A 24,534-nucleotide genomic window follows, 5' to 3' on the forward strand; every position below is an offset into this window, starting at 1 on the left:
ACCAAAGTGAAGCTTTTTGATGTGACAGCAGGAATGTGAAGTGTAACTCTGAGCTGTAGGAAATGAAACTAAACGGACTTTTTCTCCTTTATTTATAGGAAAGTGTAGGAGAGCAACAGATGAACAAGCGTTACTGTAACAGGAAACATCAGAGGACCTGTATGTTCATCATCATCACTGTTTCCTTGTTCTGTCACAAACACACACTTCCTGCTCTCTCTCTGATGGATCTGATTGGCTGTTTCATTCACAGGAGGTCAGGGCGTCACACAAACAGCTTTAACTGCACAACGACACACTTTAAATCATCTGCAGACAAACCTGTGTGTTTGATTTATGAAGAAATAATAAAGACGTGTGTACAGCTGTCCATGAAGCAGCTTCTCACACAAACTCTGACACTTCAGCCACTTTAATTCCTGCAAAGCTGCGTAATAAAGAGCTGTGACTGCTATGAGCTGCTGATGATGACTGCATGAAGCTCTCAGCTGAAGCTTCTTTCATTTATTTTAATGTTAATGTCGCCTTTTTAAGTCTGTGTGAGGATTTTAATGACACACATTAAAGGAGCTTCTTTGATTAGAACCAAATTCATGTTGATTTTCAGCCTGAAATGATAAAAACTTTAATAATTCTGTTTATAATCATCAACCTGGAGACTAATGAAAAGTATAATAGTGAAAAAAAGCCTTTATTATTTGAGTAATGCCTGAATCTGCTCAGAGACGGAGACAACACAGAGGTGTTGATGACAGTTTGACATTAACTGAATTAAAAACTAGGGCTGTCAAATGATTAAAATTTTTAATCAGATTAATCACAGCCTAAAAATCAATTAATCATGATTAATTGCAACTCGAAATATGACCAAAATGTGTGCAAACATACGGACAGATAGCGGATTTTTACACACTTGTTAGTGTTATTTAATGCTAAGACCACGCTGAGTGGCCTGCGTTCACTCAGCGTGGTCTGACGTAGGCTGGGTGTTGTGCTGGAAGCGAATTAATCACAGCCTAAAAATTGATTAATCGCAACTCGAAATATATGTGTATATGTGTATATATGTGTAAAAATCGGGACAGATAGTGGTTTTTAACACACTTGTTTGTTTTATTTATTATTAATTGTGAGTACAAACAGTACAAGCAGAACAGGGCTTCAAATAATTGTGAGGGATTTTTACTGAATGTTTTCCACCCGTTTAAATCTAGCACATTGTTTTATCCATATACATCTTCAAGTTCACAGAACATAGGCCTAATTCAACAGGCAAAATAGAAAAAATCTCCAATCATCCTTTTGGGTAAGGTAGATTAGTGCAAAAAAATATGAACAACAGTGAAAAGTATTGTTTAAATCACATTCAACCATAGAACAAGCTCTAAACACACGGTCCTCTGGTCTACTCATCCTTCAGCCAGTTGCTGAGACAAACCAACTTGTCCACGTTCTCTGAGTGCAGAGCAGACCTCTTCTTGTTCACAATGTGCCCTGCTACAGAGAACAGCCTCTCACAGGGCACTGTGGAGGCAGGAGTGGCCAGGTATCTGCGAGCAAGGCGGGCCAGCTGGCTGTGGGCTCCTGCATGAGCTGCCCACCACTGTAAGGGACAGTCCTCTAAGGCAGTGCAGGGCTCTGCTCTGTAGCGCTGTATGGCTCTGTCCTGCTGTACCTCCTCCTCTGACTCAGAGTCAGAGTCCATCTGCAGCAGGCTCAGCCTCTTCTTGGCTGGACCTTCTTCTGCAGTGTGTGATCTTCTAGGAGAGTCTTCATGCAGCATGCCTGCCAGTGTGATCCACACTGCTTCTCTGTCAGTCTTGGGCACACTGCGTAGGTCTTTAAAACGTGGGTCCAGTGCAGTTGCGATCTGGAGCCATGCATAGTTGGTATGTTCCTGGCGGGAAGCAAGGTCTTCCTTAAACTTCTCTTTAAACCTCACCACATATGCAGGGTCCTCATCAGTTACTTCCATGACACGGCGCAGGTGGCAGAAGGCTGGTAGAACTACAGAGCAGGAGACGTAGGCCTCTCCTCCCAGCAGTTCATTCACATATCTGCAGTGGAATACACACACACACACACACACACACACACACACACACACACACACACACACACAGATAAGACAGCAAATTAAAAAAAGCTTTTTATTACTAGGTATTAAGACATTTTCATAATAACAAAACTGATTTAAGATGTATGTTTGATACATTTAATCTAAACCTACAATTATGGTCACAATGACAGGCTCACCTGCAGGGCTCTAGAAGTGTCTCCAGTCTCTGGAGTTTGTCCCACTCTGGAGGCGTCAGGAGGACAAGTTTATGCTTTTGTTTATCCAGAGTCGCGGTTACTGCAGTTTGGTTGCGGATCAAGCGCTTCACCATCTCCAGCGTGGAGTTCCAGCGTGTAGGCACGTCCTGGGCCAACGGCTCCTGCTTGCGCCCCAGTGACACCTGCTCTGCGTTCAGCTCTGCTGTGTTTGCTGGGCTGTGCTTAAAATGGCCAACAATTTTGCGGCATTTGGCCAGCGCAGTGACAAAGCCACTGTCTGCGAGACTCACTGTGATGCATCTCTGTAGAATGTGCGCGGTACACGGCATGTGATTGAATGGCATGATGCGAGCCGCAGCGATCATATTGCGCGCACTGTCCGTGCCTACTGTTGTCACCTTCTCCTCAATTCTCCACCTGCGAGCAACAGTCTGGAACTGCTCTGCACAAGCCTCCGCAAAGTGCCGCTCTTCCGTTTTCATTATAGTCAGCGCAAAGGATGTCAGACCCCAGGCTTCTCGCTGGGGGCTTGTAGGACGCGTCCTGAGATGCAACCTTTAAAACATCCGCAAAGCCCTTGTCCTCCACAATGCTTAGTGGTCTACAGTCCTTTACTATCCATTTGGCTATATTGTCGGTCAGTTTGTCCAAAGAAGACTTACCGAGTGGCCTGCGTTCACTAAGAGTGGTCTGACGCAGGCCGGGTGAAGCTGCTGCCCCGACAAACGCGTGTTTGGCATTAAGGTGGTATTTTAAGGTCGAATTTGAACGGTGAAATTGAAACTCTTTACTACAGTGAGTGCAAATTACAACGCGTTTGTTTATTGTCCCATCTATGTTCTTCTTGTATTTGAATTCCCCATCCAGAAGGCCATCCTGTTCCTGCTTCTCCATTTTCAGTGGCGCGGTAAACAAATCAAGTGGAATTATGGGAGCGACTTTTTTTTTTTTTATCTGCGTGTTGCGCTAAATAGTTAAATATTCTAACGTAATTAATTCCAAAATTTAATTATCGCAATTAACGCGTTAATTTCGACAGCTATATTAAAAACAAAGTGCTCTTATTGTGAAAATCTGCCTCCTACTTCTTTAAATCATTTTTATGTATTTTTTAACGTCACAGTGAAACATTGAGGCATTAATCTGACACAGTTTGATCAGCAGCTGTGTTTTCACTGACGTTTCACTTTGATTTGTTCAGACTGAGCAGAGAGGATCGGTTCTCTGTGTGCGCACTGCTGAGAAACACAAGCTCATTTCTGCTGTTTCATGAAAAGTGTTATGGAGGAACAAGAAGTTCAGCCTCTAAACTCTCAGCGTGAGGACTGAGTGAAGAGTTTCAGAGCAGAGAGTTTTGGCTCACAGCTTTTAGCGTCTACACAAAGAGACGATTACGCACTTGATCTGAGAACATCTCCACCTCCTACAAACAAACTCTCCTACGAGCAGCTGTCAAAACCACAACAGGCAGAAGACTGGATTTCTTCAGGTCAGATTTACTGCAGTTTGCATAAATTGTGTGTCACAGACATTGTAGTTCACATTTGTGTGACTCGTTTAAATCTTCTCCTCCTGAAAGTGAAACTCTTAAAAACACATCAGGCCACAACCTGCTGCAGGTTGTGCAGCAGGTTGTGGACATCGATTCATTAATGTTGAATTCTCTGCAGCTGCTCTGTTGCCATGTTGTTGCAGTACCGTATTTTCACGACCATAAGGCGCACTTAAAAGTCTTAGATTTTCTTCAAAAAGTGCGGCGCGCCCTATAGCGCAGTGCCCCCTATGTGTTGTAAGGAGGACGTAGTAGAGAACACCATGAGAACGTTAAAGGGTGAAGTGTGGGCGTTGATCGTATATACCGGGACAATCGCACATACGTGTATAAAAGAACAGGTATGTGCGTTATGCAGGACATCGTTGTTTTAACAACCTTGAAAATGGCAAAGAGACACGCTTGCGAAGCACAGTTTAAACTGAAGGCCATCAGCTACGCGGAGGAACATGGAAATCGAGCAGCGGCGAGAGAATTTAAGGTTAATTTAATGAATCGATGGTTCGCAAGTGGAGGAAGCTGGAAAACAAGCTCTGACAGGTCAAGAATACGCAGCTGAGTTTCCGCGGACATAAGGCGATTGATAGAGGATTTTTATGAAATACAATATAATCAAGTGTGTTTTATTTTCTAGTGTTCATATATTTTCACATAACCAAGCCTATTGTTAAACAAAACACAATGCATTCCTTACTTCAGTGTTTGAGATGTTTGACAAGACAGGATATACATGCATTCTTTACTTCAGTGTCTGTGATGTCAGATAAGCATGAATACTGCTGTGTCGTTATTTTTCAGTTTGTGTGCAGAGGTTAGATAGCTAAGACAATGCCTGAGCTCTCCCCTTTCCATTAAAAGTGGAAGTGCTATGTAATCCATTTTGAACTATAAATAAAGCAAGCAGCCTGTACTCGTTGTGTCTGTCTTCTCAGAGGCATTCACCCGTGTACACGTTCTTAAACTCTGAGTCGGTCTGCAGTGTCTTATTTCTCTTACTTGTGAACAGATGTCTAAACCCCTGACATTTAATTGGTCCTTCGTAGCCGGATAACTAACTGTTATTTTTAACGTCTAGTTGTCCACAGACGGTTTTCATCGGATTCTGACGTCGTGTTGCCTGCGCTGGAAAAAATCTGTGCACAGTAAAAAGGAAAATCCGGGAGCGTGAATTCGATCTCTGGTCAGCGAGGCCCCACGACGCCAGGACCAGATGTGCCGGATCCAAAACGCAGCGCCACAGTAAGGTGAATATGAAACACTGCATTCCATCTAGCGCTAAAATACGTTGATATTGAGATTTTCCTTTAAAATAGTGTGTAAACCTGGTTAGCGCCGACAGATCTCAATCCAGAAGGGATTTAAGAGACAACAGGCAAGAGCGAAATTCTAGAAATCGCTATTAAAAGTTCCGGTTGCTTTGGGAAAGCAGCTGTAACGGAACGAGTTCCGGTCGCTCTGGGAGTGGCTGCAACGGAACAGTTAGAAGGTTGCACAATAAAAATACGGAAAGTCTCAATAAAAATTATAAAAGCGCGCTCTGTTTGTGTTAACAAAGAGAAGTGAGTTGTCATTTACGACCCAATACGCGGTCGAACCCTTCTCAAGCTGTTTTCCTGTGTACACTCACGAACTGGCTGGAGTGGGAAACTAAGGTTGTGCGTCATCACGTAAAATCAATAACCGCTTTCTCAAATAGTGAGAAAGTAGAAGCCTGTTATTGATCACCTGCCCGCTCCTTTGTGCCAGAGAAGGTGTCACAGTTCTGACGTAATTAGTTTAAAATGGGTAACTCTAAAACTAAAGTAAAATTAACAGCAGATGAAGAGTGGTTAGAAAAAAACTGTTCAAATGCAGGAATAGTCAGTGCAAAAAGGTGGAGAAATACAAAATAAAATATATTGTCCAGCTTGGCAAGGCAAATGCACCCCTGATTTAATAAATGCTTTAAAAACCGCTTTGCAAAAAGAGCTATATGTGGAAAAAAGTCAGAAGAAAAAAGCAAAACGTCTAGCAGAATGGCATCTTTTCAAAGTGATGATGACAGACGTAGAAGACGTGGAGAGGAAGGAAGTGAAACAGATGAAGCGGAAGTTTACAATATAGAACAACTGCTGCTAGGGTCAGAAGCCAAACCAACAGTTGTAGTATATGTGAAAGGTGTGCCGTTAAAAAAAAATGTTTTGAGACACAGGAGCTTGTAAAACTGTTTTAACTGTAGAAGTCCCAAATGTAACATTTTCAAAAAACACTATAATTGTGAAATCAGCCTCAGGACATGTGACAAAACAGCATCTAACCGATCCCCTTTTTATGTCACATAGAGATAGTGGCCGTGGCTGCAAAAATCAGTGCATTTATGACCCATCATGCCCAGATTGTATGAAATAAATAAAAGGAAATCATTCATATGAAGACCTTTTCTAAAAAAAAAAAAAAAAAAAAAGAGAGATGCATAAGGTAGATTAAGGCTGTATCATTGTACAGCCAAGGAAAGTGTGTGAAAAGATAAATGTTTCCATCCTGGAGGTGGGTGAGACTGCAGCTCATTCACGTCCTTGATGGATACAAAATAAAATATAATAATAAACTACTTGGTTCGACATGCAACAGAGAGAATGCATGTGACTGAAGGTTGGATCTGAGATGAGGCAAACAGAAGACCAGTCTAAAAGTAGGCACAAACCTGTTCAGAGATGAAGCAAATTGTACAGATTGGATGAACTATAAATTATCTGTTTGCTGAGTAAGATGATCCTAACTATTAAATTGGCTCAGTAGTAGTATAGTGATATACACTAGTAAAATATTGTAATATACTATTGTTACTATATAGAGAGAAAAAGATGATGATATTAATAATGATATAAAATTAATATTGACAAGAAGTATCCTAGTCAGTATGATGTGAGATGGACAATTGTTATGAAGTAGTCTGCACCAAGCTTAAGGTTTGCTCAAACTCAGTATAATGGCATATGAGATGAAGAAAATAAAGGCAATATCTAAACCAATTAGGTGCATAGAGGCACTTAACCTGCTTGAAAACCTGTCATTTATCCTAGATAAATATTACTGAGATACAGAGCACATCTATAATAACAACTAATAAGCCAAACCCTGTAGATAATAACTAAACCTACAGGATTATGAAGCTGAATTAAATGTGTGGACACCGCTAAGTTGATGAGCATGTTACACATTTTCTTTTATTTTTTATTTATTGGTTTTTTAGAGCAGAGGCTGCATGCTATTAAAAGCCAACACATGCAGCTGTCTGTGAGCTCAGTTTCCCCTCACACTTCTGCTTTGTTTCTGGCAGCATTTTTCTTTGTCTTTTTGTGTCCTGACTCATGTATGTTTTTGTTTTTTGATTATTTTGTTGGTTTGGAAACAAATTTGTGCCGATACTTGAGGGATTGGGTGTGACGGGTACAAAATAATAAATAATAATAACACTATGAAAGTTGATAGTAGGGTGAGTGCAAGGCGGTGTGTGAAAAGAGGAAGTCTGAGAGAGAAGTGTGTGCGTAGGCAAACTGCAGAGTGTGTGCGTCAAAAGAGGGTGTATTGTTTTTACATCAAGGTTTAGTAGAACTAAAGTAGAACGTCACAAACAAACAGATAAAAAAGTAAAATGAAGAGAGAAAATAACTGACAATTACATTAATGAATAGAAAACACACATACACAAAGTGCCATATGTGAAATTATTCTAGGAAGGAGTCAGAAGTGGGATAGTTTAATATAAGATGCAATGAAGGAAGCAGCTTACACTCCTTTAATTTCCAGAGCCAGTGTGTTCCCTCCCCTGCCCACTTGGCCCCCGTATCAGGCGAGTATGGAAGGCTGGATAGCCCATGACGGGTAAGATCCCACCTCGAAACCCTGGGACAACCTAAGGCAGGCACAGTCACGATTACTCGGCCTCACTCAGTCCCTGTGAGCTCAGACTCACGGGTGAGATGAAGTGAAGAAGACGGGACCTTAAGGGTAAAGCCGCTGGGCTAAGGCGGAGGTGGAAAGTGGCAAGTGGAGCCCTAACTTCTGGCTGAGGACAAGGAATGCTGCTATTTAAGGTGGGAAATCAAAATTTGGGTTAGTAAATTTGGGAAGGAGAAAATTGACTGTTTAAAGGCAAAATTATGAAGGAGTCTGACACACTGGAAAAGCAACATATGCAAATTCACATACACAAACATAAAATACATTTGAGTTTGAAATTGAGGAACTCAAAGAAGCTATATGACAAAGTGAGTTATGAAAACAAAAAGTGATTAAAGTAGTTTTAAAAGAGTGACTTAGGAGTGCTCTGGGACTAAGTGATCAACAGTAGTGATCACTGTAGAAAGAAATAAAATAATTTAATAAGGTGGTAATGTTTAAACATATGTTTCTGTTGTTACAGCAACTCATTGAGAGATGACTCAGTATGCAAATTAGCTGAAGTGAGTGGTGACGAAGGAGCTTCCTGTGTGTGTGTGTGACTGAGGCTTTCAGAAGAGGAAGCATAGCAGACAAGAGAAGTGCAGAGTTGGGTAGGACATTTATAGTTTAGTGATTATATGTTGTCGTAAAGGGGTTTTATGCTGAATTTAAGTATGTTAAAGGGGGTGATTTTTGTGTGCAAATTGTGTGGTTTTAATGAGACTTTCGGTGTATTGAGGGGGTGAGATTATGTGGTGGCAAAACTTGTGTGTTTAAGGTTGTTGTGGTGATGGGTTGATTCTGTCAGTAAGGTTTGGGTTGTTGTTGTTTTTGTTTTAATAGAGGGAGTTTTAGGAAACATGGACATGTCTGAGGGGCCCATTAGTTTGTAACAGTGCACTTAAAGGAAACCTGTCAGGTGATTTTGTTTTGTGTTCTCATGAGCTAATAATCAGCTCTATTTTTTCTCATTTCTGTTCTAAGCAGGCCTGCAACAGCGCTGACAAATTCTCGGGGAGAGCAAATAAAAGGGGGGCTTTCCAGATTACAATTGGCTGAGGAGAAAGCTACCTGTGGGGACTGATCAGGTCGTAAGTCCCTGTCCAAAATTGTAGGATTTTATGCGAGTCAATCCAGTCCAAAAGCATAAAGAAATATTTTCCTATGGAAAATTAAAAAAAATGAATGAGCTCATTTTGCTGAGGGTGGAGAATCTGATCGTGCGGGAAGCTCCACTATTAGCAAAAATATGGTGTGACTGCATGTGAGTGAATGTGTGGCTGGGTGAGTGAGGATGCATAAATGTGGACAAACAATTGGCTTTTACTAGAGAAAATTTCTGTTTTGTTGACTGGGGTTAGATTATGGGATTATAGTATATTGTTGGGAGAATGCCAAATGTTAAAGGGGAAACATTTTTGATGTAACTCATGTTACCATTAATTGGAGAAACACATGACTGATAATTGTTCTGTTTCAAGTTTATTTTTATGACATAGATTGGATCATGAGTGGGGAAAAACTGAGCATTTTGAGTTTTGTATAGTATTGTGACACATTTCATGTGTCAAAATAAAAGGGGGAATTTAGGGTTTAATAATTTAATTGTTTAATAATTTAGGATCATTTTAGGACTTTTTTGGTTCTTATTATGCGTGATTATGTTTGGGGGTTTGTTGATCATTTGGATATGGTAAAACTGAAACTGTTATTTTTATGTTAAGGTTAAAGGATTAAAGAGGTTGTTTTCTTTTGGATCTTTTAGTAGAATAGGCGCTTATAATGATTTTCTGGTTAAAAAGGTGACTTAAGATTAGAGTAGAGGCACTTGCAGCAGCGACAATTCGTGTACAGGATGTTGATGATAGCGAGCAACCGGACGGGAAACCAGCGCTTAAAGAGTTTTAAAGGGATGAGTAACGTTGAAGAATATATATAAATACAAGTCAATAAGTTAAGAACATAATTAGGATCATGCTTTTGATTAAAGAGTCCCAAATAGGATAAGTTAGGGAGGTGCAGGAAAAGGTGTTTTGCTTCCTTTGCAGAAGATCCCGGCGAGGATCCTGGAGGCCCCGAGGCTTGATGAACCACATCAGACGAGACGCAAGAGGAGCACTAGAGACGTGCAACCTCACGACTCAATCTGGGGAACTGACGTACCAGACGAATTCAAACATGGACCAAAGGACAAAAAGTAATGCTTTCTCTATTCCCGTGGGCAGGAAATGCCAAAAACATGCTCAGGATAGAGACACTCGACTACCGTTTTGGACTGTTTCTGAATGCTTCAACAAAGATCAACAAGGCTCAGAATGAAGAAATCGATGCAGTGCGCATCACAATAATGCAACACCGAGTCGCATTGGACGTGATACTAGCCGAGAAAGGAGGCTTATGTGTGCTCTTCAACACGACTTGCTGCACATACATTCCTGATAATGTGCACTCCAACAATATGACTGACGCACTGGACGTGCTGCGACAACTGAGTCAAGCTCAACGACAGGACTACATCACTGGTGAAGAGGACTGGCTCACATGGCTTCTTAGTGGGTCATGGAAGACGTTGCTCATGAAAGGACTAGTACTCGTTGGAGTACTGCTCATACTCCTTTGCTTATTCTCAACATGCATATTGCCCTGTGTCCACAGAATGGTAAACAATATGTTCACCACAAAACTACTAGCATATGTCTCCCTACCCCAATACGAACCACAAGCAGAGATTGAACTTGAAGAAGATGAATTTTAACTGATGATCATGTATGTTTTCACCAAATGACATGCAAGTTGAAAATGTGACTAACAAGTGACTATGCATTGATTAAACCTGTGAAAAATATTAACAACAGGAGGGAATGATAGAGGATTTTTATGAAATACAATATAATCAAGTGTGTTTTATTTTCTAGTGTTCATATATTTTCACATAACCAAGCCTATTGTTAAACAAAACACAATGCATTCCTTACTTCAGTGTTTGAGATGTTTGACAAGACAGGATATACATGCATTCTTTACTTCAGTGTCTGTGATGTCAGATAAGCATGAATACTGCTGTGTCGTTATTTTTCAGTTTGTGTGCAGAGGTTAGATAGCTAAGACAATGCCTGAGCTCTCCCCTTTCCGTTAAAAGAGGAAGTGCTATGTAATCCATTTTGAACTATAAATAAAGCAAGCAGCCTGTACTCGTTGTGTCTGTCTTCTCAGAGGCATTCACCCGTGTACACGTTCTTAAACTCTGAGTCGGTCTGCAGTGTCTTATTTCTCTTACTTGTGAACAGATGTCTAAACCCCTGACAGCGATCATCGAGCAAAGAACGAGCGGGAGAAGCGTTTCGACGGTCACCATTCGGCTAAAAGCAGTTTCACTTTCACTTTTTATGAAACGGTGCCATTTTTCCATCCGGACCAGGACTACGGTAGCGCAGCAACTTCCAGCGGATTATAAGGAAAAGCTGGCCATCTTCCGCTCCTACTGCAGCAAACACATCGGCGACAAACACATCCAGCGATGGATGACCGATGGAGACCACAGTTTCACCAAGAGTGGAAGGCAGCGCCGGGAGAGTTACGCCACAATTTGCCAATGGATTGTAGATGCTTGGGCTAACATGTCTGCTGGCACTGTTGTTCGAGCTTTCGCAAAAGCCGGCATCATTTCCGAGGAGCCGCACGGCACGGAAAGTGACTCTGACGGTGAAGAAAGTGAACCTGGCATGTTTGATGGAGATTTAGCGCAGCTGTTCAATTCAGACACAGAGGATGAGGACTTCGATGGGTTTGATGATAAAAATGTGAGTACCAAACTTTGTTTTGCTCCTGCTTTAGTTTTAAATACGCACACTTGTATGCTTGTGTGTTGTTGATGATGACGATTACCGGCAATAGAAATGTGAGTAAGGTACCGAACTCAGGTTTGCTCCCGCTTTATTTTTAAATACTCATACGGTACTTGTATGCGCACTATGGTCCAGTGCGCCTTATGTGTGTGTTAAATACAGTAAGGGCACACATAACTGAGACTGCGCCTTTTAGCACAGTGCGTCTTATGGTCGTGAAAATACGGTATATTAATAACTAACCTCGTGTTGTGGACAAATGATCTCAGTTGTTCTCGTATGGGCTCAAAATGTGGTCATAAATATTTTGTACTTGTAAAAAAGATTTGTATGTGTATAAAAGATTTGTGTGTGGACTTAGAAAAAAAAACCCTGCAAGTTACAAGTACGGATTTTGACCCTATTTTTCTTCCTTTCATCTGATTGGTCAATGTCATGTCAATCAACAATGTAACAATCCAATTAGAGAACAGATGGGTTTGGCTGTCGAGGGGCGCTTTTTTTTAACTGCAGGTCTTTGCCTGCATACATGCACATATGTCCCTCTGTGGGGGGTCACTCCCACTAGGTTTATATCTGGGACTCTCCACCATTTGACCTTAGAACTGAAGAAGCTTCTCGGATGAGAGGTGAAACGTCTTCAAGTAACTTAAAGAAGTCCAGACGCTTTTCTTTGCAAGCTCCTTTGACATTTGACCACGAGCAATCTTTTCTGGTTTCTTTGTAGCCAGAAACCAGCTCTCTCCTCGGCTTCCTCCACTACACGCTTCCCCCACGCCAGTCTCCTCCGTCACTATAAAGGGGAGAGTCATGAGCTCCATCACCCTCACCTGTGCCGTCCAACGTCCCGCCACCAGCCTCCACTGCAGCAGGCCAGAGACCACACCCCTGCCACAATAAGTAAAAGTATATCCTTGCTGTACCCTTAATGCTAAATGTGCTAAATTAACCGCTGCCTTTGCCCCTTTGGGATTATTCTTATGTCACTGGGATGTTGACCTTTGACCTTCACATTAGCGAGATGGGCAGACATAATTAGTGTATGAATTTTAAAGTAACAGGTAATAAAGAGAGTGCAGCAAATGTAGTCAGGTTTATTACTCTGTATCACACATGAGTGCCCGAGGGAGGCGGGGCTGACTGGGGAGACACAGGAAACAGAGAGACAGGGCTGACTCGACATGAAACGATGAAACGTGGGACACGGGAACAGAAACTAAACACAGGCTGAAATGAACACTGAGGGAGGGAGAACTAAGATTACTGAGAGCCTGATAAATAAGAAGAACAAAAACCAAGAAAAACAAGAGTCAAAGAAAACCAAAAACACAAAGCATTGGGCCAGGACCCACTGCTGTGACATTTATATGTGATAAAAACATTAAAAACTGCTCAGATGTTGAAATCTTTCTACGTATACTTTAGGTTCAGCTCTGCAGCCTGGCATTTGGTTAAGCATGATTCAAACATTTGATTTTGTTTAACTGGTTTTAATTATAGTTACTTTTTGTGAACATTTGTTGCAGCATTTAAAAATACATCATTTATTTTCAAACTTTTATTTGATTTAGAGCATCATATTTGACCAACGGAAATGTTTTAATTTCATATAAAATAACTGAAACAGTGAACTAAATATCTGAAATCTTTCCTTCCTTAAAAGTTATAATCCTACTTAAGTTATAGTGCAAACGCTTAAGCAACAAATATACTTGATGCTAATTAATTAATATTTCCCTTTGATGTTGCAACTATGCGGTCACTTCTGTCTTTAAACAAAATAATATTTTCCAGTTACAGAAATCATAAAGTCCAAACTAAAGTGCTACTGTTGCTATATGCATTTTATATAAATCATGGATGATGGTCCTGACATGAAGGAAGAGAAAGTTACAGGTTGCATCCTTTGACTTTGTCTCCGTGCCTTTGGGCGATTTTCAGAAGGACAGATGTTTCTGTTCAATTCTTAAATCAATTTTTTCAAACACAAACACTATTTTAAAGCTTCTAGAGAGTAAAATATTAATGATAATTATAATAACAATAATAAAAACAAAAGCTCTCAGATCCATCAAACCAAGCAGCAGAAAGAACAATAACTGAAGAGAAAACTTTAACCTTGTAGACTTCATTATGTTCCAGCTGCTCTACAGACGCTGTGACCTCGAACTTAAGCAGGTCGTAAAGTATGTGCAGCTCAATAACTTCATAATCAGACCCTGTGGTATTTAGGCAGCAGAACAACTAAGAATAACAACTACAAATAATGTTTTTAGGTTTCTGTTGTACTGCAAGGTTCTGTACAGGAGAACCAAACCAAGAGCAAATATTACGTCTCATTTACACCTGAGCACGAAGAGCCATCAACATTTAGCAAATTGAATCATCTTTGTTTAGATGCAAGAAGAATCATATAGAAATGAAAAAGTAGAAATAGAAATCCAGAGCAAAGATATCCTCTAATTCAGCGTAGCACATGTGCAGCTGCTGCGATTCACGTAAGCATTCGGCTCGTCGCTGTTGCAGATTTTTCTCTCGCTGTTCTGGCTCACAGCGCTGCAAACACAAAAATAAATATCCCCAAAGGTGTGAAAGGGAGCTAATTAGTAAGAGTATTGTTACTCTCCGCAGGAGTAGTCCAGCAGTAGAAATCAGTCCAATAACAAGGTGTGTAACATCTAGCAGGGTGACAGAAAAACCCAGGGTAACTTCTAAGGACCTCAACGTCTCTCTCACATTGTGTTTTTTAAACATGCTTCCATTTGTCACTTCAGTCTTTACTCTGAAATACAGGAAGAGAAATCATGGCTGAAACAATTTCTCATGAAACCAGGGGTGTGGTCCAACAGTCAGTTTGGTGAGGAAGGTTCCTAACTGAGAGAAGTGACCCAGAAGTATCTGTGTAGCAGCCACAATGAATCCAGATCATGAGCTTTATTAACTGATCAAAGTCTCTTCTTTCATCTTCTGTATCATTCAGTTTGCATTGGTAATGCCCATTATTGTAATGCTTTTTTAAGATGAGCAAAACTTTATTTCACTTTGGGTTAGCTGGGATAAGTGATGGATGGAGGGAATTTTACTTCAGCCACAGAAATCCTAAACAGGAAGGAGGAGCAGAGTTACAGTGGATCACTATCCAGCAGGGAAACAAGGTTTATTTCAATTTCTTGGCCATGAGTGAGATTTACTGAGTGGGCAAATTAGGGAGACGACACCATCAGATCCCGAGCCCTCCATGTGTTAATCAAGAGACGGCTGCTGTGCTACATCCATAAATAATGAATAAATTAGGAGCTAAAGCTGAAAGGACAGTTTATTTGTACCATCTTCACGTGAACACATTCAAGAACATCACAGATGAAGAAACATTAAAAACTTCCACACTACATAAAGCAAGAAAAATAGTTTTTCTTTCAGGTGGTTTCAGAAAAACAGAAACATCAAACATCTCCAAGACTCTCTTTGAAAGAACTAAAAACCTTTGTTCTCATGGTCCAATCATGAGTGAACTCCCCGATGAAGCCTTGTGTGCTAAAACATGTCAGAGTTTTAAAGGTTAAACATGAGTTTCCAAAACGTTTTGCTGGAGAACAATGAACTATTTGACTGAGTTTCAATCATTTACAGACGAGCAAAACCAGGACAGAGAAAAAAGGACAAAACTGACTCAGTAAAACGACAGAAAAGAAGATCCCATGTAGATCTGTATTATGTAGAAGTTCAGCCCAGCAACCAGTTCAGTTCAACACAAGTTTAAATGATTCTATCTGAACTCTGTGGAGCCTGATCTCAAGCTTTTTGAGTCTGACACAGAAACCAGAGGATCTTTCTGTGTCTTCAGATTCACTGTGATCCAGTGATGGGAGTGATTTCAGCCCTGAGTGATCGCGCTGATGTTTGCACAGAGCAGACAATGAGGTGAATGTTTGGGCACATTGGTAACAGTGAAACAGTTTATTAGTAACGTGGGATCGTTTGTGTGCAGAGTATGAACTGAGATTCCTGAAGCTCTTGTCACACTGGTCACAGCTGTAGTTTCCTTCCATGTGTGTACGTTCATGAATGTTACGATGACCTGACTGTGAGAAGCTTCTGTCACAGTGTCTGCACTTGTGTGGTTTCTCTCCTGTGTGGACTCGTTTGTGTGATTTAAGGTCCCTTGCAGTGGTGAAGGATGACCCACACTGATCACAGAGGTGCTTTTTAACCCCACTGTGAATCAGTTCATGTCGTTTTAACTCACTTGGTGTGGTGAAGCTTCTCCCACATTCTTTGCAGTATTTCAGTTTGTCTCCAGTGTGTCTACGTTGATGTACTTTTAGGGTCTTTTGCTGACTGAAAGTTTTTCCACAGAGGTCACAATGAAAGTCTTTCCCACCACCACAGTGATGACAGGGTTGAGAACTGGATCCATCTGTGTCGCTCTGCTTCTAAACAAAGACACAAAGACAGTGTAAGTCAGTCCTTCAACATTTGTATCCTGAACGTCGCCTGAAATAAAGAGCATCTCTGCAGACGTCCAACTACATTTGACTGTTTCAGTTAACACACTCAGTTTACTGGGCTGCAATAACTACAATACTACCACCATAATACTACAGTAATACTAAAATCATAACTGAAAGGAAAATCTGAATAATCACTCAGAGCTGCTTTTCCATGCAGTAGAATTGCTAACATGCTAACACAGTTTAATGAGCAGAGTTGTTCCAAACAGTCAGGCTAAAATGACAAGATAACAATATAAATACATACCTCACAGTAGCTGCACTTGTAGAGTCTCTTTCTGGTGTGGATCTGTTGGTGTTGTCTCAGGTGACGTGGAGTTTTAAAAGTCTTCTCACACAGGTCACATCGATAAGGTCTCTCCTCAGTGTGGGTAAACATGTGTCGTTGTAACTGTGCGTCTGTTGTAAAGTATTTGCCACACTGTTCACAGCAGTACACATCATGTCTGGTGTGAATGCGTAGGTGTGTATTTCGGCTCCCTCTCTGGCTGAAAGTTTTTCCACAGATGTCACAGCTGTATGCCTTAATTCCAGAGTGGGTAACTAGATGCCTCTGTAAGTGGCTACTGTGAGTAAAAGCTCTGCCACACTGATCACAGCTGTATGGCTTAATTCCAGAGTGGGTAACTAGATGCCTCTGTAAGTGGCTACTGTGAGTAAAAGCTCTGCCACACTGATCACAGCTGTACGCTTTAACTCCACTGTGGATGAGTTGGTGTTGTTTTAGGTAACCCTTCAAGGAAAAAGACTTTCCACACAAGTCACAGCTGAACGGTCTCTCTCCAGTGTGGATGACCTGATGCTGTTTAAGTGAAGCCTTCACAGTAAAACCCTTCCCACACTCGTCACAGCTGTATGGCTTAATTCCAGAGTGGGTAACTAGATGACTCTGTAAGTTGCTACTGTGAGTAAAAGCTCTGCCACACTGATCACAGCTGTACGCTTTAACTCCACTGTGGATGAGTTGGTGTTTTTTTAGGTAACCCTTTAAGGAAAAAGACTTTCCACACAAGTCACAGCTGAACGGTCTCTCTCCAGTGTGGATGACCTGATGCTGTTTTAGTTTAGCCCTCACAGTAAAACCCTTCCCACACTCGTCACAGCTGTATGCCTTAATTCCAGAGTGGGTAACTAGATGCCTCTGCAAGTTGCTACTGTGAGTAAAAGCTCTGCCACACTGATCACAGCTGTACGCTTTAACTCCACCGTGGATGAGTTGGTGTTTTTTTAGGTAACCCTTTAAGGAAAAAGACTTTCCACACAAGTCACAGCTGAACGGTCTCTCTCCAGTGTGGATGACCTGATGCTGTTTTAGTGAAGCCTTCTCAGTAAAACCCTTCCCACACTCGTCACAGCTGTATGCCTTAATTCCAGAGTGGGTAACTAGATGCCTCTGTAAGTTGCTACTGTGAGTAAAAGCTCTGCCACACAAGTCACAGCTGAACGGTCTCTCTCCAGTGTGGATGACCTGATGCCGTTTTAGTTTAGCCCTCAGAGTAAAACCCTTCCCACACTCGTCACAGGTGTGTTTTTTCTCTCCCTTTCTTCTGTGAGGTTTGTCGGCCTCCTGAGAGCGCTGACTTCTGGCTCCATGTTGGTCCTGCAGTGACAGAGATACAAACAGAGGCAGTGAGTGAAATGCAGTCGTGGAACAAACTCAACCTTCAAACTCCATTAACACTAGTTTTAAACCTGAAGGTGGAGCGTGGCACCAAACACCTTAAAGGTCTCTTATCCCCACCTGCTGGTAGTTCTACCACATTACATCCAACCTGCTGTTAAAGATAATTCATGACTGTTCAAACACTAAAATCATGCCCATCCCTCCTGATTGTGTACACACACACACACACACACATTATTTTATAATTTAGATTATTTTGTTGTTTCCTATTACATATTTCTATAATTTGTATAGATTTATACAGAATTATTCAGTGATAATAAATCCTATGTTTGTTTATTCTAAAGGAACCCCGTTAGCTTCCACAACAGATGTTGCTCGTCTTCCGTCAAATACTCACATAAAATATTACACAATAAAGTGGATTCAAGATATCCACATAATTTCACTCTTACATCCACAGTGAGGTTTCACAATTGTTCAAATATAAGCAATCAATAATAATAATAATAATATCAATAACATTGAGGCACATTACACAAATTTCAAAAACAAATCATGTCTTACAATATTTACAACAACTAAAAGCTCTGTAAATCGGCTTTTAAGTGTTCATTGAAGTTTTGAATAATTCTCTAATTTTTTAAGGCAACTTATTCCACTTAAAAGTTGCTCTAAATGTAACAGTTTTACAAAACGTTACTTTTAACTCGAGCATTTACTAAATTGCAGCTTGTTGAAAACTGTGTAATATGATGATGTATTTCATCTGGATACTGCAGCTGAGCAGAATAAATGTGGTGTGTTTAACAGAATTGCTTTCTTTAGAACTACAAGTAAGCCATAGAATATTTTAGCCTGTACAGGAAGCCAAGAAAGGTTATTATGCATTTTATCAATATTAGTATAGTATGAACATCTTCACACTAATCTGGACGCCTTATTCTGGACTAACTGAAGTCTGTTAAGATCTGTCTTATTAGCTGCTGACCAAATGATTGAACAATACTCCAGATGAGACATTACTAGTGCATTAATGACATCTTTCATAATGAAGAAGTGATACACAAAGAGCATTTCATAGCCATAGCTATGCCTTGTCGGCAGAGTTATGTGACATTAGTGATGTTTGTACTTTCAGCGTTAACTTGGTTTTAAAGCCTTTAAAATATGCGCCGTTCAATAGTCGACCTTAATCTGACAGAGAATGTGATGATTTTGTGGATAATTAAAGTCAGTCATATATCCACAAACACAACAAGCTGAAAGTCAGTGATGCTGCTCGGTTTGCAGTCCTGAACATCACGGCACAAGCAGGATTCACTGCACTGTTAATGTTAGCTGTGTTATATTGCTGCCTCTGTTCGGTGGTGTCGAGCCAAACGCACTTTAACGTGTGTTTGAACGAGCTGACGGTTCACTCGTTAAGCTGAAAGAAAGATGCTTTAATCACAGCAGTCACACACGTGTCCACTGCACCATCTGGAACTCTTCTTGTTTACACTCGTAATAACACAAACACTAAATCCTGCTTCTCTGGTGCTGTTGTGTAGCAGTGTGTACACCTGAGACTGTCACCTGTCTGTCTGTCCTGCACTCTCTCTCTGTTTCTTTCTCTCTGATTGTGGAATAAAAGTATGAACATGTGTTTATAAGTTACACTTGTGTTTGAATCCTGCAGCTTATCACACATTTGATTTCCATGTGTGACGACTGCAAGTGTCCAGAGTGAGGACAGACTGAGGGACCCACTGCTGCACATCATCTGTGAGGCTTTGCAGCCCTGATGATCCACCAGGACAAACTCAGCAGTGTGTGAGGAAGAGGAGGAGGAAGAGCCAGCAGCACAGAAATGAAGCCCAACAATCATGTTTCACAGTCCTGTGGTCTCAGCCTCAGATACTCATCAAATCACACAGAGCTCATGTAGAAACAAATGAACTAAATATGTTCTCCTTCATTTCTGTCAAACAAAGCTGTATGAAACGTTTCCAGCTGGTAGTATCATGGTTGCTAGGCAACCTGGGCAGCGCGACGGAGGCTAGACGTCCCATTTCACGAGCCTACGAGCCTCGCACTTCGGCCTTAGCGGTCTTTGAGTACGCGGCCCTTGAGGACTTTAAAGCTGCAGAACCTGAATCGGGATACAGCCATGATGATCTCCAGCCTCGTGCTCGCCAACATTCTCACCTGAGTTAAGAAGACGATCACTGAAATGGTCTCAGCAGGTCCTTTGATGACAGCAATGAAATGCAGTGGTAAGGCTTTTTGGGGATTAAGTTCGTTTTCATGGCAAAGAAGGACGATGCAGTTCATCTGATCACTCCTCATAACATTCTGGAGTGCAGGCAAAATGCTATTATAAAAACTTAAGCAGCAACTTCTCCAGGTTCCAATATTTATGCAATTCTCAAACCTTTTGGCCACGACTGTATAACCTCTTCTGAAGTTTAGTGGATATTATACATGGTTATGCTCAGGATGTGTCGGCCAGTTTCCACTGGAAACGCCTTTTGGTTAAACTGTCAGCGAGGAATTTGCATTTGCACTGTTACATTTTTATATAACTTTAATGCACATAAACAACAGCTGCTTGTTTCAGTGAAAATACATTGATGGCTTTTTAATAAAGTTGTGCAGCTGTAAAGTATTTTGTCTGGTGTCAATTCTATCGTCAGCTACATCGTTATGGCAAATGTTCAAATGTATATGGTGATAAATATCTTTGGTCATATGGTCCTGCTCTGTCTGTCACCTTCTGTGTTGAGCTCATTGTTTCCTCTGTAGTGGCTGAGCTGAGTCCAAGTAGCTGAAAATGTTCCTCTGCTGCTCCGTCAGACTCTCCTCCTCCTGCTGATCAGCTGGGACACAAAACAGATCTTTGTTAGGCTCCACACTGCACTGAAGAGTCAAAGTGTCTCATATGTTCATCTGACAAGTAAAAGAACACATTTTTGTTTCCCGAGGTGGGCAACTTGTTGGAAACAAACACAAAAGCTTTGAGCACTGATACCTGCCATTGCTGGCATTGAAAGATGCAACGCCAGCAATGTGGATTGTCAAGACTCAAACCAATCATCAAGCAAAGACAACAGGGATCATTTGTTTCTGTTTATTTAGCATTCACAGCATTTGTAGTTGCCTTCTGTGCAGGGGAAGTCCACGCACACTGTGTGGTACCGCCATCCGCAGAAGGTGCATTCAACCTCTGTAAGAGAAACGAGATTGTCTGAGACTGAAATGATATTCACTAAAGAAGTGGTGATTTGTAAAACTTCACATTTTGATCCGGGACGTACTCTGCATGAAAACAAGCGCTCACTCTTCCTGCTCAACAAATGACACGGGCGGAGCCTTATACCACGTGATACAGAAGCTGTGCCGTGTGATGCTAAAATTAGCAGGGAAACAACAACGGAGAGCACGTCAGGGATGACGAGAAAGTGACAGGAGAAAATCCGTCCCGGTCAACCACCCAAACATCAATAACGGGAACCTTATACAGCGCTTCCCTATACACGTCAAACTCCCGCAGGCACAAAGACATTACGGAGGCTATCACTTATCACCTGACCAAAGATATGGCTCCATCAACACTGTGCAAAACGAGGGATTTAGGAAAACGATCAACACCCTAGACAAACGCTACACAGTGCCGTCCAGCAACTATTTTTCTATTGTTGCACTACCTGCTCTGTACACGCAGCGTCGAGCAACGGTGGAGACGGAATTTCAAGCAGGACAACATTTTGCTGCAACAACAAAACGTGAGACATTTGTTGTTTTATGTTTATTTATTGTTATGAGAGAATCATGATCTCAATTCTAAGCCAAAAAATCGTGATTCTCATTTTATGCAAAATCGTGCAGCCCTAACATTAACTAACATTGGTTTGAATTTTGCGCTCCAGTACAAACACAAATCCCCCAACCCGAGGATCAGCACAATTAACCTAACAGACCTACACCTTAGTTCACAGATTCACAGATTCACTTTGTCTAAGGTTGATTTCTGGGATTTCACACAACCCAGGATTCAGATCGTGAATCCATGATGGGCTTGGATTTACATCATTATAAAGGAAATCTGCTCTACTTGGAAGCAGCCGGCCCCGCCCCTTTTGACGGGTTGTGTGAGACTTTAAATCATCAAACTGTAAATTATAAATTTAAATTGTTATTGATCCTTTACCCCGAGTCCTAAAGTGTAGATTTATTTTCTTACTCTTCTTATATTTATTGTTTGTTTACTTGCACCGCTGTAACTGCAGCCTCGTCGTCTCGTCTCTCTATATGCTGGACTGTCTGTAGCGGAGATGACAATAAAGTTTACTTTGACTTCAGCAGCGCGCAGGCGCACCGAGGGCTCTCGCGCTCACTTTATAGAATGTAGAAAAAACATCGGTGCAGATTATAAGTCTGTATCATAATATCTGTTTGTTGTTTTTATTTTGTTTTGCGAGTTGGTTATTAGATGCCGCTCCAGCCAGCCAGAGACTCCCCGCCGCCACGCCCTCTCCTCCCTGTGCCTCCAGCAGCAGGCGCACCTCGCAAACGGAGGGCGCCCTTACTCCCAGCAAATGGCTGATAGAAAACCGATCGGTGCCTACGAATTCCCAATATGCGCTGGCATGACGTCGGGGAAGCATGGGTACGACCGATTATTTTATTTTTTTCTTGCCCGTGATGCCCCCCCCACCATGATGCATTCTATTGGTTTGCACACTTACACACACCCAGCTGTGGTTTCCTGTTTTGCTGGACTCTGGAGAGCCCCGCCTTTAACGCTCTTCTCTCACAGAGAGCAACAGAAAACTTGGAAAAACTCCAGATTGACTGAACTCAGTTCAAAGTTACCTTGACACCTTTAGATGTGAGACGTAGTGATGGTCCGCTTGAAGCTGACGCTCCGGTGCGTGTGTCAGAAAGATCAACGCGCTGCTTCAGAAGCACCGTGTCGAGGCTTGATTCGTTTGGCCAGAGTCACGTGATCAGTGACGTCTGAAGCTTCGTTTAGAACATACCTTTTTTTAAATCGAACTTTATTGCTCACAGCACAGTTATTGATATAGCAGTAAAAGAGTCAGTTAGGTCAGACTAGAAAGACAAAACTGCAAAAATGTGTTCAAGATTAAATTTAGAAAAGCCACATATAAAATTTCGCCCAACAACTAAAATTAGACTGGAGTGATCAGAACCATGTTATTACAATAGCATGTCTGCAACACTAGAGCTCAATGCAAGATTAGTTTTAAGTTGTTTCGTTATACTGAGCCGAAGACCAGCACCAACGGTTGTAGTCGGCCAAGCTATCACTTACATGTGCTACAGTCAGTCTCAGCAGAGGGAAAGGGGAATGAAAAGCCAGCAGAAATGTTCATGTCCAGGCTCTCCACAGAAGAATTAATCCTTAGAAGACGAAACCAACAACAAATAACAAATCCACGGAGTCCATTCGCGTCGCGGAGTCAGCTTCTCTCTTTTTCTTTCTCCCAAGCGGAGCAGTGGCACACCACGGTATCCAGAAATTAGTCGGGTCCCACCTGAGCTGAGGCTGCGGCCATGGCTGGAGAAAACGTCCGAGCGTCCGCAAAACTGGGGGGATTTCCGAGACAGTTCACGTGCTAGAAGAGAAGAATCCTCGGCGGGATGCAAAAATCGTCTGAAGTCCAAGGGGAAAAAGTTCGGGCGCCAGTTGTAACGTGCAGTGGAGATGAAGCCAGCCGCGGAGGTGTGCAGGTGGATAGCGAATGAGCAACAGCTTCTGACTTTCCAAAAAGTACTCATTTATTTACAATATCAAAAATAAAAGTGCTACCTCTCAGAGGTGGGACCAAGTCATTGTTTTGCAAGTCTCAAGTAAGTCTCAAGTCTTTATCCTCAAGTCTCAAGTCAAGTCTCAAGTAATGTCAGGCAAGTCAGAGTCGAGTCTCAAGTCACTGGTGTAAAAGTCCGAGTCAAGTCACAAGTCTGAAACTTTGAATTTCAAGTCCTTTCGAGTCTTTAAAAAAAAAAAAACAACGAAAAAATAATGTTGCAGTTATATGCTAAATGTAAATATTAGACCATGTAATTTTAAATCTGTGTTTTTCTCAACACATGACAAAAGTGAACGTAGAAAATATACACAAATTGTGAAATTGCACCTCTTTAAAATGCAGCTCAATTAAACCTAGCTCCAAGAATAGTTTTCACCAACAGTTCTGAGATAAGCTGCATGTTATTCTTGGATGCGGTTGTAGGACCAGCTTTAAAATCGCATGACAAAAATATCATACACATTTAAAAAAACTGTATCACCAACGTAGCCTGGAAAACATTTGCTAGTTAGATGAAGTCAGCTATCTCATCGTAGCATATTTATAATCATACGGTTCTTGGAGTGAGTGCATACACTCATGAAGTTTAGTAACTTCAGGTCACTGCAACAAGCCCAGGTACAGTTTACCGACGGATGGGTGCAGGACCTTGAAATGCACCGTGTAGAACGAAAGACCATCGTACGTATCATAAGTTTACCAGTCTCACAAATCGTCGTCATAAATACACATTCGTTAACCGTTTATTAATAGGACCTTTGAGCTCAACGGTAATTAATTAGCAGTGGAAATAATTTCTGGTACCCATCACAGAAATGTAGCAGTGACAACAATATTGTATGCTGTAATCGTACTGGGCAATTAGTGATACAAAAAACCTGTTTTATCCTGTGAATAAAAGTATATGTTTTTGTCACTGTACCATAATAACAGAAGCGAAACGCAATATTGTGTCAGGACAATTCACTATTTATGCACAATA

The 24,534-nt window shown here is 41.4% G+C and overlaps 2 protein-coding genes across 3 annotated transcripts in view; one reads left to right on the forward strand and one right to left on the reverse strand.

Moving 5' to 3' along the window:
* The window catches only part of LOC146577138 (protein NLRC3-like), a 291,287-nt gene that overhangs the window by 129,669 nt on the left and 137,084 nt on the right, over positions 1–24,534 (forward strand). The window lies entirely within an intron of this gene.
* LOC146577141 (uncharacterized) lies at positions 1,406–23,114 on the reverse strand. Its single transcript, XM_085269709.1, has 4 exons — positions 23,054–23,114; positions 19,924–19,997; positions 16,532–17,709; positions 1,406–1,757 (listed from the first exon to the last, which is right to left on the reverse strand). Exons 1-4 carry the CDS (start codon positions 23,112–23,114, stop codon positions 1,406–1,408), a joined length of 1,665 nt encoding a protein of 554 aa, XP_085125835.1.

This window comes from Mchenga conophoros, linkage group LG3 (assembly GCF_057382185.1).
Source record: "Mchenga conophoros isolate Kocher_MC1m ecotype Shallow Benthic linkage group LG3, M_conophoros_male_GT1.1, whole genome shotgun sequence".
Lineage (NCBI taxonomy): Eukaryota > Metazoa > Chordata > Actinopteri > Cichliformes > Cichlidae > Mchenga > Mchenga conophoros.

Excerpts from the sequence above, each read along its gene's own strand:
- LOC146577141 (XM_085269709.1), bottom strand. The coding sequence starts at position 23,114 with ATGAACATTTCTGCTGGCTTTTCATTCCCCTTTCCCTCTGCTGAGACT. Across the intron at positions 19,998-23,053 it reads TGAGACTGACTGTAGCACAT|CCTTACCACTGCATTTCATT; the intron begins GTAAGTGATAGC and ends ATCCCCAAAAAG. Across the intron at positions 17,710-19,923 it reads TGATCGTCTTCTTAACTCAG|GACCAACATGGAGCCAGAAG; the intron begins GTGAGAATGTTG and ends CTGTCACTGCAG.